General features: G+C 35.7%; 2 protein-coding genes across 2 annotated transcripts; one reads left to right on the top strand and one right to left on the bottom strand.

Moving 5' to 3' along the window:
* Window positions 1–6262: 6262 nt before the first annotated feature.
* LOC145130373 (uncharacterized) lies at window positions 6263–6976 on the top strand. Its single transcript, XM_079065186.1, has one exon. It carries the CDS (start codon window positions 6263–6265, stop codon window positions 6974–6976), a length of 714 nt encoding a protein of 237 aa, XP_078921312.1.
* A 305-nt stretch (window positions 6977–7281) lies between these two features.
* On the bottom strand, window positions 7282–8612 carry LOC145129251 (uncharacterized). Its single transcript, XM_079063954.1, has 4 exons — window positions 8406–8612; window positions 7888–8141; window positions 7687–7800; window positions 7282–7551 (listed from the first exon to the last, which is right to left on the bottom strand). Exons 2-4 carry the CDS (start codon window positions 8051–8053, stop codon window positions 7436–7438), a joined length of 396 nt encoding a protein of 131 aa, XP_078920080.1. The 5' UTR covers window positions 8054–8141; window positions 8406–8612; the 3' UTR covers window positions 7282–7435.
* Window positions 8613–13672: the final 5060 nt, after the last annotated feature.

The following is a 13672-nucleotide window of genomic DNA, read 5'->3' as shown; positions in this document are numbered from 1 at the left end:
TCGAGTCACCCTTTGCCACCTTTGCTTAGAGCCCATTTAGTGTGCCGGTTAACCGCACACTCTCCACTAACGTCTTAGCAAGGATACAAAGTGTAATTTCATGGAATTGCATCAAATTCACTTTTGCCTAAAGTAACTAAGATTGGGAATTTTGTAAACATTTAGTTACTTTATAATTCATTATACTTTTAATGGAAAGGGTTTTCCCTATCCTACCTGTTCGGCGAACGACCCTCCACCAATCAAGGAAGCAGTGGGTGAGAGTGGACACCCATTAAACGACTATTTTATAGGTCATAACCTTATACCCCCTTATAGATCGGCTTCATGAATGAGGCCTACTAACAGTAAGACTAGGAGTTTAAGTTATACATATATAATATTAGACTTTTATTGTTATATATAGTATAAGGGTGTATTTTACACTTTTAAAATACTATGTGGTCTAATTTAACAAATTACACTTTTAATTTAATTAAATGTAAACCATATCATTATGGATTTATTAATTCTCTTTTAATTATACACTTAATTAATTTAATAAAACCATAAGGATGTAATTTGAAGTTTTTCAAAAATTAGGGTTTTAGAATTTAACATTTTAAAATTAAACTTTTAATTAAAATTTAAATTCCAAAACTTGAGGGCAAGTTTTGAAACATTTCAAATCATTAGGGTTTAGAATTTAAATATTTCAAAATTAAACATTTTAATCAAAAATTTAAATTCCAAAACTTGAGGGCAAGTTTTGAAACTTTTCAAAAACACAAAGGATCAAATAGCAAATAATTTTAAATTAAACAATTAATTTAATGAATATCTAAATTTGACCTAATCAAGATTATTTACAAGATAATTTACCAAATAATTTAAATAATCAACTTTTCTCATATAAGGAAATTATTATTTAAACAATTTGAAATTATCTTTTGTTTTGGTAAGGATAATCACATAGAAATAATAAAATTCAGATTTTATCATAAGAAAACGATTTTAGCAATTATCCTTCAGCAAAACAGCAATAAATCCCGAAATATCTTCTGCCTGACTCCCGGACTCGCCGAGTCACTACCTGAACTCGCCGAGTTGGGCTTACTCGCCGAGTCTAGATACTGACTCGCCGAGTCGGGTTGGGCAGAGGCCAGAAACTCGATTTTCAGCAGATAAACAAGCATTGCATCACATACAACAGAAACAAATCAACGCTCTGATACCACTGATGGGTTTTATACACAAGAACATCCTATGTGCTCATACAAACCCTAATGCTTGGATCTAGGCTTTTTCTATTGTACATGCAATTCATCCAAGACTCAAGAACCCTAATCTAGCATATGCATTTCGAAATTATCACATAAGAGCAGATCTAGATGTTTACCTCTTCTTCAATAACTTGAATCTTCTTGTCCTTGGAGCTTAGAGTCACAAGTGTCACTCCTCTAATGGTTTACAAACACCATAAGCAATAGAATGACTTATGAGAAGGAGGAGGAGGCACCAAAAATGTCTAGGATTCTCTTAGAAGTGTTAGCCACGTTTTTGGGGCCTAAGGGGTTCCTTATATAGGTAGGCTATCAGGATTTTCATCTAGGAAACCCTAATTTGACTGCTTAGGCCCTAAGCAGCCCATGGACTCCCTTTAGAACACTCCTTGGACAATTTCTTTATGGGCTTCCCATAGAATTCGTCCAACCTATGTTCCAGTGTGATCCATAGCCTATTTGTAATTATCTTATAATTACAATTCCAGTCCCCTAAGTTTAATTAATGTCTTTTAGTCACAAAACTAACTATCAATTAATTCTTGACTAATATTAATTAAACAATATGATTTCTCCTTTAATATATTAATCATATAATATATTAATAAATCATAATTAATCCTCTTTCTCCATAAATCATCCTATCAAGTTGCTTTGGTGAAGGCAACCCAAAAGGACCATGCACAACCGGTCAAGTACATACCAAATATAGTTACGGGCTTAGACACTAATCCAACATATGTGTTGTTGCATCATCTCTAACCATCTTCGTAACAGGGACATGACGACCTTCAGTCACAAATCTCCATATTTTAGCACCTTTTTCTCTAGCAATCAAGAATCTTTCTATTCTCATTTTTTAGTGATCATATTCTTCTACAACCAACACTAGGGTTGTAGAAGGGAAACCCACATTGTTTGTAATTTGCATTGAATACAATGGTTGATTTTGATTAGGAGCAGCCATTGTTCTGTTGTATTTGAGTAAAACTGACATATAGAAGAAGTTTTATCCAAAAACAGAAATGATTGAGAAACCAAGGTATTCTCAATAGATTCTAATATGATCTAGTGGATTTGAAGGACAAACACTTAGGCTCTGATACCAATTGTGAGAACAAGGAATATCCGAAGATATCTAGGAAAAGGTTTAATCTCTTAAACCTAGAGTGGATCACAACTATGGAGGCTGATAATCTATTCGAGTCAAGTCTGGATAAAACCAGTTAAGAGAATAATATGAGAGACCGACTTAGTGATTCTTGATTAAGAGATGTGTCAAAGGTGTTTATAGTATATGGTAGATGCTCCTATTTATACTAACTAGGAGCAAAAGGATCAAGAGAAAAATACGAACGTGGACTAAAGATCAACCACTTGACAATGCGTTGCGGTTGATCTTGTCTCATATAGATAAAGCAGCACAATAAGAAAAACACTATAAAACAAAGAGTACTTGTCTTGATACATTTGTGATTCTCTCAATCTCGTACATGATCACTTCGTCGGAAACTCCACTACTTTGGAAACTATATCATCTCAGAAACACAACTATCTAGGATTTTCTATAGCTCACTTTCTTATAGTAACAAAGACCAAAGTTAGTTTTTTTCTTAGAGGCTTAAGAGCATTATATTGCAAAGAGTGGACTAGCATCCAAGGTGTTGCAACATGTTGGCGGACTTCTCTAGTGGAACTCTATTTTGTATTATTTCCATCTCTATCATCTTCCAACCTTCCAAGAGGATTCAAACTATTCCAAGGTTGTTGTTTCTTAATCCTTCTATGGGTGTGTTTAATCTTTTATGTTCAATACAGAATGATCATTCGTGGGAATAAAATAGTTTTATGTTATTCATAATTTATAATGCTTCCGTTGCCATTTTTTTGTTTTTGAAATTGAATATTTGAATAAGACACAACTTGGTAAGAAACTCAAGAGCTAAAAAGAAATAATAGGAAATTACACTATTTGTATTAAAGGAACATTTACATAAACCCAAATAAACAAATTTTATTATATATCCCTTAAACGGGACTTTGTGGTTGAAGTTGACACTGAGCAATAGTACTTATGAACCCTGTAAAAAAATAGCAAAATGACCCCCACAGAGGATGCCATAGTAAAATGTGGGATATATGATGGGGTTCCCTCATAGAGTAGAAAGAGGTTAACTACAAAAGCTAATATCACACATATCACAGACACACAAACAAATATCTTAGCTAATGTGAGTTTGTAGTGTAACGATGAGAGGGAAGCATGGTTTAAGCCACTCAGGTAAGAAGCAAGACCGATTGAAAAGCAAGCCATCACAAAAGACATGCTTTTCAACACGGTAAACCCATTTGGTAACACGTATGCAGATAACATAGCAGATAACATTGGTTTGGCTTGCTCGTATACTAAACTTAGGGAGGCTACAAGTATAGCAACAACCACCACTTCACTACATGTATTTTTAATCCACTGGACACCATCACTAGTTAACGCATTATGATGCATATTGAACAACTAATTTGGTGTATATCCATCTTCGTTTTTACTTTCTCTGAGTGAAAGAGGAAGTATCTCTTCAAGTATCTGCAAACACATCATTATATCAGACACAACAAAAGTAAAAACATATGCAGTGACAATCACTTCAACATTAACATTCTTAATGTCATTTGAACAATTTATTTGTATTTATGAATTATGATTGTTCTTTTGTACTATGAAAAATTCTTTAAGTTTTGAACTAATTTAAATGGTATAATATTTAGTTAATTTATTACTTTTCTACTTATATATGTTATCTATCTATTTATATATGAAATGTTGGGTTGAGTTTGAGATATTAACCCATTTAAACAAAAGGTTGAGTTTGGTTGAAATCATCAACTCAATTAATAAATGGGTTGAACCTCGAACCAAACCTGGATCGACCCATTGCAAACTCTACAGAAAGGTCTAAAAATAAATTAATAAAGATGAAGATATACCTCGAACCAACATTGTTCCTCTCGTATCTGTAGAACTGGTCATTGAATAATATTCTCCTTATAGTAATTATTGATTGATGTCTTCCTGGGAAGACCAGCTAAATGCAGCATGTTGTTTCCATCAACATCGTGAAGATTAATTATGAACTCTTCACGGCTTCCAATTCTGTGCAACATGTTGTAGATTCCACTATTACGGTGTGACACCGCAACATGAAAAAGGGTTGTGCTATAAGTACCCCCCTTAGCTGATTTTACCCCCCCCCCTAACATCAATCTAATCAAACTTTTACATTTGATTTGACATCATTTTTTTTCTTTTTCTTTTTTTTTTTTGTTTTTTTCCCTTTTGTTTTTTTGTTGTTTTTTCTTTTATTAATAATAATAATATTAATAATAATAATAATAATAATAATCAAACTTTTACTTCGATGTTTAATACGATTTTTTTTACGTTAATGAAAAGTACATGGTTAAAATAAGATAATTTTTAATTTTTTCTAATCGTATATTAAAAAAATCTGTACATACATTAATGGTAGTAAAACTTCCATTTTAGTTAGATTAAGTTAGTAAAAATAAGTTAATGTTAGAAAAAATCGAACATAATCTCGTGAAAAAATCTGTAATATTAACTTGTTTATCAATTAATAAAATATAAAAATCAATTTATTATTATTATTATTATTATTATTATTATGAAGAAAATTTGCAAAAACTAGCATAAGATGAAGAGCTTAATTTTAAAAAGATTCTCATATTGAGAAATATTACTATTCATTTATTTTTATTATTATTATTATTATTATTATTATTGATTTGATATATCTTTATCTTTATCTTTATCTTTAATAATAAAAAAGTTGATTTGACATAACTTTAACTTTATACATTATATAAACGAACGATTCGTTCGATTCATTTAATTCACAAAATTATCGATCGTTCCTTCCGTCCCTATGGCAAGTTTTCACACAAACATGGTATGCATTTTTGATAGATAATTTTAGTTTAATCGTAAGTTGTTATATGTTATTTTTGTAGTGGAATTCTTTTAAACTGACCAAATATATATTTTATATTTGTTAGGTGTTTAGCAGTCGTGAAAACTTAACGGAGTGGGTGCAAGAAACGGCACGATCTCTTGGATACGTGGTTGTTATTAAAAGAACAAAGACAAAAGGACATGGATATGGATATATTTCAAAAATTATATTTATGTGCGATCGGGGTGGTGTATCAAGAGGTCCGGAGACGTCCACCAAAAATACAGGGTCTAGAAAAACAAATTGTCCATTCGAAATTTTTGCTTGTTACTATAAGTCAGATGAAATTTTTGCTTGTTACTATAGTGGAATCGCAACACACTGCGATAAAAGATATTTTATAAACAAACCGAACTAAGTTGATGCGTCGATACAACATACCCCATTTTAAAGGTTTGTGTGGAAATGTTTCACACCATGCATTGGAAAAAATTAGACAAGAGTTGGACCGACCTGACGCACATCAAATAATTGAGGACGATTGTGGTTGCCAATTGCGTCGTAGTTGTGGGTTACCTTGTGCCCACGAAATTGCAATTTACTCATATGCGGACCAACCAATACCATTATCGTCTATTGATAAATTTTGGCGTAAGCTTGATTTAATCAATTTCAAAGTTAATGATGATATTAATTTTCGTTTCAAAGAGGGTGTGGAATTATTAAAAGAAAGCTACGTTGAACAGTCAAATGAACGGAAACATAGTTATGTCAGAAAATTGTGGGACATATTTTCACCATCAATAACTACAGTTGTTGATCCAGGTACTATTTTCTTTAATATATTAATTTGTATAATAAAATGCTAAAAAATTACTTGTTTATTCAGATGTTCATAAAAATACTCGTGGACGTCCACGATTGAGCAAACAAAAGTCCAAAAATGTAGGCCACAACACCCCACCTATACCAAACCCCACCCCTACCAATACTCGTAGACGTAGTTTTTCTACGAATAGAACAGATAATATGGATACTAGTGACCTTGACTTAAATCGGGAACCAGAGAGGCATAGCACGTACTCGTTTCGCGAACATTCAATGTCCAATTCATACTTTAACCAAGATCAACCATCTTATACTTTAATCCCACTTATGAATGAAATTCCACATCAATTTCATCCATACGTCAGGAACATTACAAATGTCGAAGGAGATGGAAATTGTGGATTTCGGTCTATAGCAGTTGCTCTTGGTCGTAGTGAACATGATTGGCTTCAAATTAGGTACGATCTATACAACGAGTTATTATCACACTATCAAGAGTATGTTATGATTTATGATGATGTTCATTTTTTAAACCGCATAAGTTACTCGTTGAATTACTCTGGATCGGGTTTTGCGGTATCGAAGTATTGGTTGATTATGCCAGACACTGCTATACTCATTGCTAACAGATACGGTGTTATCGTTATTTATCTAAGCAAACAAGGTTTTTCAACGTGGTTCCCACATCGATATGGCCCGCAAGACATACCAAACCCTGCATATGTCGTTATCGCCCACATTCACCCTAACCATTATGTAATGGTTGATTTACAAGGAGCATATCCAATGCCTGATGTTTTGTCCAGGCTTCTCCGTACATACAGATCAGAACATTCGGCTGCATGGGAAACATTGTATAGTGCTCGACTAAATGTTTTCAATCCGTACAATGCACCACGCAATACACAATTGTAATTCCGATTTTATATAGTCGTTCGAATTTATAATGTCCGATTTGTAAAATGTTGTTTGAAGTTTATAATAATAACAGTAATAATATAAATATTAAAATATAAAAAAATATTTAAAAACTGATTTTATATAGCCGTTTGAATTTATAATGTCGTCCGAATTTTAAAATTTTATGCGAAATTTATAACAATTATAATAATAATAATAATAATAATAATATATAAATTAAAAAAAATTAACAAATAAAAATGTCGTCCGAATTTTAAAATTTTATACGAAATTTATAACAATAATAATAATAATAATAATAATAATAATAATAATAATAATATAAATTAAAAAATAATTAAAAACAACTAAAAAACAAAATAGGAAAAAAACAAAAAAAAAAACAACAAAAACACAAAATATCAAATCAGGGGTGGGATTGTTTTCCATTTTTGTTGCAACAAATAGGAGCCTCTAAGTATAATTTCCATCAATGTCAGCAGGCCCTCTTAGAATGCCAGCAAGTCTAGCCTTGGGAAATTTTACAATTATTTCCCAAACCTTTCTAAGCAACTTCGTGGCTTCATTTCCTACATTTTTCATCATATGATTTAGTTAACACAACAAGAAAGCACAAGCTCTAAAGAGAAGAAACCAGTTGACTATAGTTGCCAATTAAATTGATTGAGTATGGTAAAGTGGAAAGAAAGAATTAACATTCGTACCGCTGTGAAACATTTGTTGCCTAAATGCACGAGGTTTCCGGGCTAAAACTCCGAGTATGCGGTCTTCCATCTGAGCAAGTTCCAGGCGTTCATTGAGTATTTCTAGCGCAATATCTACAAAGCATTATGACATTTATTATTAAATTGGAACTCATGAATTGTATTCAAGATGAAAGGAATATAAGAGAGAAATACCCTTACCAAATAGCTCAGCCTTTATACATTCGAAGAGAATGCTGGTTCGGCTCTCGTCTGTCCAAAGAGGGCCGGACATCTTTTTAGACTTTTCATATAGAAAATCCACCATGTGCTGGTTGCCGGATACAACTGCCTTGTATAGCGGTGTCTTTTGTTGATTGCCTGTCATGTCCAATAAGGCGTTGTGCCTTGTTAGGAGAATCTTGGCTATTCTAACATGCCGGGAAACAACAGCTAGACAGAGAGCAGTGTTTGCCCTATACAAGGAAAAAGTAAAGTTCTTAATTAGTGATTGTGGCCAGAAACTTGGGTACCCTTACACATGCTCAAATTCTTTTGACGCCAAAGCTTATTTGGACCTTGAGTTCAAATCTTAACTGATTGGAAACATTAGTGAGTGAGTAAACAAGTTGCCGTGGAGTGGGTACGGTTGGGAATGAAGACTTGATAAAGAGACAAAGAACTTGATGAAGTCATGATTATAGAAGCGTACGAAATTAATTAGGTATAGTAAAGATTACCGACGGGAGGCAGCCGTGGAGTTGTTATCTGGTAACAGCACGTACGAAGGAGAACAAGGGGGGATGATGGTCGACAGGTGTCGGAGAGAGAGAGAGAGAGAAGGCAGGAAAAAAAAATTCCCAAGGCACCTTTCTGAGATCCGACGGTAGATTTGTGGAACACTTATCACGTTGGTTAAGTAAATTTCCCTTGGGTATTGTGTTGTATTGCCTCGCAATATATAATACAAAATATTACAAATAGACCCTTATATTATACTATATAGTAAACAACAAAAGGAGCTTATGAACATAATATTTAACAGCTGTACATTCATTCTCATAAAACTCCTTTAAATAATTAGTCCCAATATTGACAGGATTCTCATTGTTTTCAGCAAAAAACACCGAATTAAGCAAACCTTGCAATAATTGAACTAAAACAAGAGCATGAATAGTAATACATAGTGAAAACTATAATACCTAGTTTCCGAGTTTTAACAAAAAAAAAAAAAATAAAAGAAAAAAAAAAATAAGGAAAGAAAAGAAGAGAAATAAAGAAAATTTATTTTCTGTCTTTTGTGTATGTAAAAATAATATTAAATATTAAATCGGAAGGAAGGTTAGGAGGGAAAGTGATTTGTCATTTCCTTCCACTTCCTTTCAGGGGCGGATCCAATATAGGGTTAGGGTAGCCCGTGACGCATTTTTTTTTTCAGAAGTATAATTTTTTCAAAAAAATTTATTTTATGTTGCGGTGATATTGGAAAACAAAAATTTGGGTTACCCTAAAAAAATTTGAGATACCCTTTTACTTTGACTTTGGATCCGCCACTGCTTCCTTTTTTTTAATGAAACTCCGAAACACCAATTTATTTTACTTTATTCTCACTTCTATCAATTTCTTTTTCCCCACTTGTTAACAAACAATAATTAGCCCAAATGAAGGTAGAAAAGCTACACGAAAAAGCATAAGGTAAGATACTAAGATCTTCTAAGATTACAAATTTTTTTTTTACCCCCGATATATATATGCCAGATCTATGGTAAGATCTTCTAACATTTTTAAAATTTTCTACCCAGTTAAGTCTAAATCATAAAAATAACATAGCATAAAACCAAAAAACTATGCAACAATTAAATTGTTCAAATGATAAACCAGGCATAGCGATCACAAAAAAAAAAAAAAAAAAAAAAAAAAAAAAAAAAAAACACACACAAAAAAAGAACACAAAAAAGATTGAAATTGTTCTCAACACAACCCTCATGGTGAAAAAACCAACAAAACATAAAAAACATCCAAGAAACATTATCTTTCTTCTCCTCTCCTGCTTCACCCTCTTTCTCCCTATCATCTTCTTCAACATTTCATCACTATCCTCGCCAACATCTTTCAACTCTCCAACAATCTTCTCAACATCTAGCTTCTTACCTTTCCTTCCATCACTCCCCATATTTTTCTCACCGGAGTCCACTTCACTTAGATTTCCAGGAAACTTCTCCAAAGATTCACGCCATGCTTCCACATCCTAACTATCTTGGAAACAGTTTTCACAATCCTCCGCCATCTTTAACCAAGCTTTCAAGATAGCTACAACAGGTGACAATCTGGAATTAATAGTGATTTCCTTGGCTTCCTCCTTGGCTTCCTCGTTAAACCTGATGAGTTTTCTAGGTTACATGTTAGAAAGTAAAGCAGATAACCCGCAAAATCAAAAGAATACACAACACACAGTACGTAATACCCCTGTAACGTCCCAAAAACATGGACACAATTTTCATTTCGAATTTAACTGAAAACCATCAAGTGTTCATAACAAACTCAACAAAGTATGTTAAATGAGGGGAATCATCAAACTACAAATCCAAATCCTAAAGAAAATGTGGAACATGGGTGGATGCGCTGCGATCAGACCGGGCCCTTCCCTTTTGTACCAGAAGTACCTGAAACCACAAACATAATTGTAAGCACAAAGCTTAATGAGCTTCCCAAAAATACCACATACAACATACACATAATATAATAGGACATGGGTGTGTCAGGTCTGTATCAATCCCCGGGTTCGTATCAACCCCAAATAACAACAATTAGCTGTGTCGGGTCTGTATCAACCCCCGGGTTCGTATCAACATTGAGCCTATAAGGACACCGAACCCATATTACCTCCATACATAAATCATGCAATCACTTTAGTTAAAGTCGTACAATAGCATACATTGTACTCATACCATACAGTAGAGTGAACTTGGTGCCTTCGGCCCACTTGATGTGGTAAGAGAACTCACCTCAAAAATAGACGAGAAAATAGTTGAACGATATTCTACTTCGAAAATCAGGTTAACCGGACACCTTTAGGTCAAACTTACCTAAAAAAATCAAAAGTCAAAGTCAACTATCATGGTTGACCTTCCACGTCGTGGCCATCCTTGGCCATGCCGTGGCCTTCAAACGACAAAACAAACGCGTTACCTCCTAGTCAGCACGTTGTGGTAGCCTAGGCCACTCCGTGGGGACTGAATCCAAAACATCCTAATGATTTAAGTCGAATCCTCCAATTCCAAAGGTTTCAAAGTCCAAATCTGATCATTTCTAATGTCTAAATGGGTAAAGTTTCCATTTTTATCCCTTGAGATTGTAGCACCCGATCCCTGGTACGTATTTTAAATAAAAGTTATTCATGACTATAGAGGGACTCGACGAGTAGGAATCCCTACTCGACGAGTTGAAAAGATTTTGGGACGCGGGACTTAAGTCGCCTACTCGGCGAGTTAAGAGCCCGACTCGACGAGTAGACCCGTCACGAGGAAACCCTAAATTTTAGGGTTTTGCACCCTATTTAAACAACTTATATGGCCTCCATTCCAGCCTCCATCACCCTCAGACTCCTCTCACGAAACCCTAATCGATTATCGTGTGTTCTTAAGCACTTTGAGCCTTTTTGTGTGTCCTTGAAGCTTGAGAAGAAGGAGAAGACTTGAGAGATCAAAAGGAAGCAAGTAGATCCAGAGCTAAGGACCCATTTCTGTCTTCATAGATGTATAAAGCTTATAACTTGGCTGTTATTCACTTAGATCTCCTCCTTAGCTTGTATGTTGCCATGTTTTGGTCATTTCCGAGGTTAAACCGAGTTCTGGACCGTTGGGGATGAAAGGACTTCAGATCTAGGCACTCTTGAGCTTTGAAAGCTCAAAGTTGCCACATTTATCCAACCATGGCTCCATTTTAGGACTTAGACCTTCTTTTTTGGCTTGGATTGGGTGTTTTAGCTTCAAAACACCATGCATGCACATAAAGTTAGAAACTTTACGTGTAATGCAAGCCATAGGAGTCCAGATCTATGAGTTAGAAGCACTGGAATGGATTAGAATCGACTAAATAGACATGCCACAAGGAGGACTCGGTGAGTTGTTCTTGAACTCGGCGAGTCGGACCGTAAACCCTAACTCCTTTTCTGATTGCGAGTGGAACCAGTGAGTTGGGGAGATGACTCAGTGGGTTGAATCGGATTGAGACCTGGAAACTGGAGAACTTGACAAGTCCAAGGAGGGACTCGACGAGTTGACTCGGCTGATCATGCGTCTGATTTAGTGTAGGAACTCGCTGAGTTGGGAAGCAACTCGACGAGTTGGGCCGACTAAGAGTTGACCTAGACTTTAACCCGGCGTTAACTTTGATCGGGGGTAAAATGGTCAGTTTACCCTAGGAAGAATTATAAGATTTTGACCAAGTGTTATTGTGGGATTGCTAGCCACGGAGCCGTTAAAGTAGCCGTTAAAGATTCCTCACCCGAGATTCGTATAGTCAGCTTTTCGAGGTGAGTTACCTTCCTGTAGGGGTCAGTCTAAGGCCACAATACTGGCCCACCAACAAGAGTTGTTGATAGATGAATGTCTTTGTGATAATTGTAACAACGTGATTTTTCCAAAACAATTTTTCATTTCTAAAACATACTTTCATTCGTCAAAAACAATATCCCAACAAAATATATCAAATATCATCGTCACATAACAAATCCCAGAATCTCAAAACATAATCTCCTGAGTGTGTACGGATCATGCCGGCGCCTTCCCGCGATCCTCGCTAGTACCTGAAACACATCACACAACAACTGTAAGCATAAATGCTTAGTGAGTTCCCCAAAATACCACATGCAACACATACGCCACTCGAGGCTACAATACGACCCTCCGGTTCGATGTGTCTCAGCGGGACCCTCCAGTCCCATAGCTCGTTGGACCCTCTGGTCCGGTCATAGCTCGTTGGACCCTTCGGTCCGGTCTATATCGTTGGACCCTTCGGTCCGGTCTATATCGTTGGACCCTCCGGTCCGGTCTATACAACACATAGCATGCATATAACACAATGCACATAATCTCATACATACACATAGCATACAAGACCCTCTGGTCTACACATAAATACCACTCTAGGTAATGTATAGTGAGAAGACTCACCTCAGGTATCTCGGATGATCTCGCACACGAATCTACTGATCTAGCCCCCGCCTAATCACATACAAAATATCCTCAATAAGTAATGGCTCTCAAAGGCTAGATTAAACCCCCTTCTACGATCCCTCAGAAGGGTAAAAGACCATTTTACCCCTCATTTACTCAAAAGTCCAACTGTTGACCGAAACCCTAAAAGTTAACGAAAGTCAACGGCCACAGTTGACCCTACTAGCCGAGTGCACTAGAGTGACTCGACGAGTACACGCCTGCCCTCTTCGCCCCTGGTCCTCTCTTGACTCACTGAGTCAACCCTATACTCCACGGGTCGTCACATATCGCGAGTCGCGGGGCAACCCGACTCAACTCGTCGAGTCCGTTCATGGACTCGGCGAGTTCATTCCATGCTCACACTCAAACGACCTTCTGAGGTCAGATCTGTTCCTCTAATCCATAGATCTGGCCTTCCCAACCACTATAATCACGTAAAGGTCCGACCTTTACACTCATGCAATGACCATAAAGCTTCTTTGGGTGAAATAACCCCTAAAATGGCAACCTAGGGCCATATCTCTAATAGAATAGCAAAAAGCAAGATGGATAGGACTCTCTGGACCTCTTAAGGTCCAGATCTATAAAGAACTCCACCTTGGGACCTCACATACTTCGAATCCAAGTCAAAGAAGGCACAAGGAAACCCTAGATTCAACTAGAACACCAAATACACGAGTTTGAGCACATATTAGTACCTCTAGTAGCCTCCTCTGATGAAATAGATGATAGATCTGAGCTCCACAACCTTCCTTGTTTGTCCTCCTTCCTTCTTTCTTGCAAAATCA

Source organism: Lactuca virosa, chromosome 8 (assembly GCF_052849685.1).
Source record: "Lactuca virosa cultivar CGN04683 chromosome 8, Lactuca_virosa_CGN04683_v6, whole genome shotgun sequence".
Taxonomy (NCBI): Eukaryota; Viridiplantae; Streptophyta; class Magnoliopsida; order Asterales; family Asteraceae; genus Lactuca; species Lactuca virosa.
The sequence above is the reverse complement of the archived record's forward strand: the minus strand, read 5'-3'. Positions and strand labels throughout refer to the sequence as shown.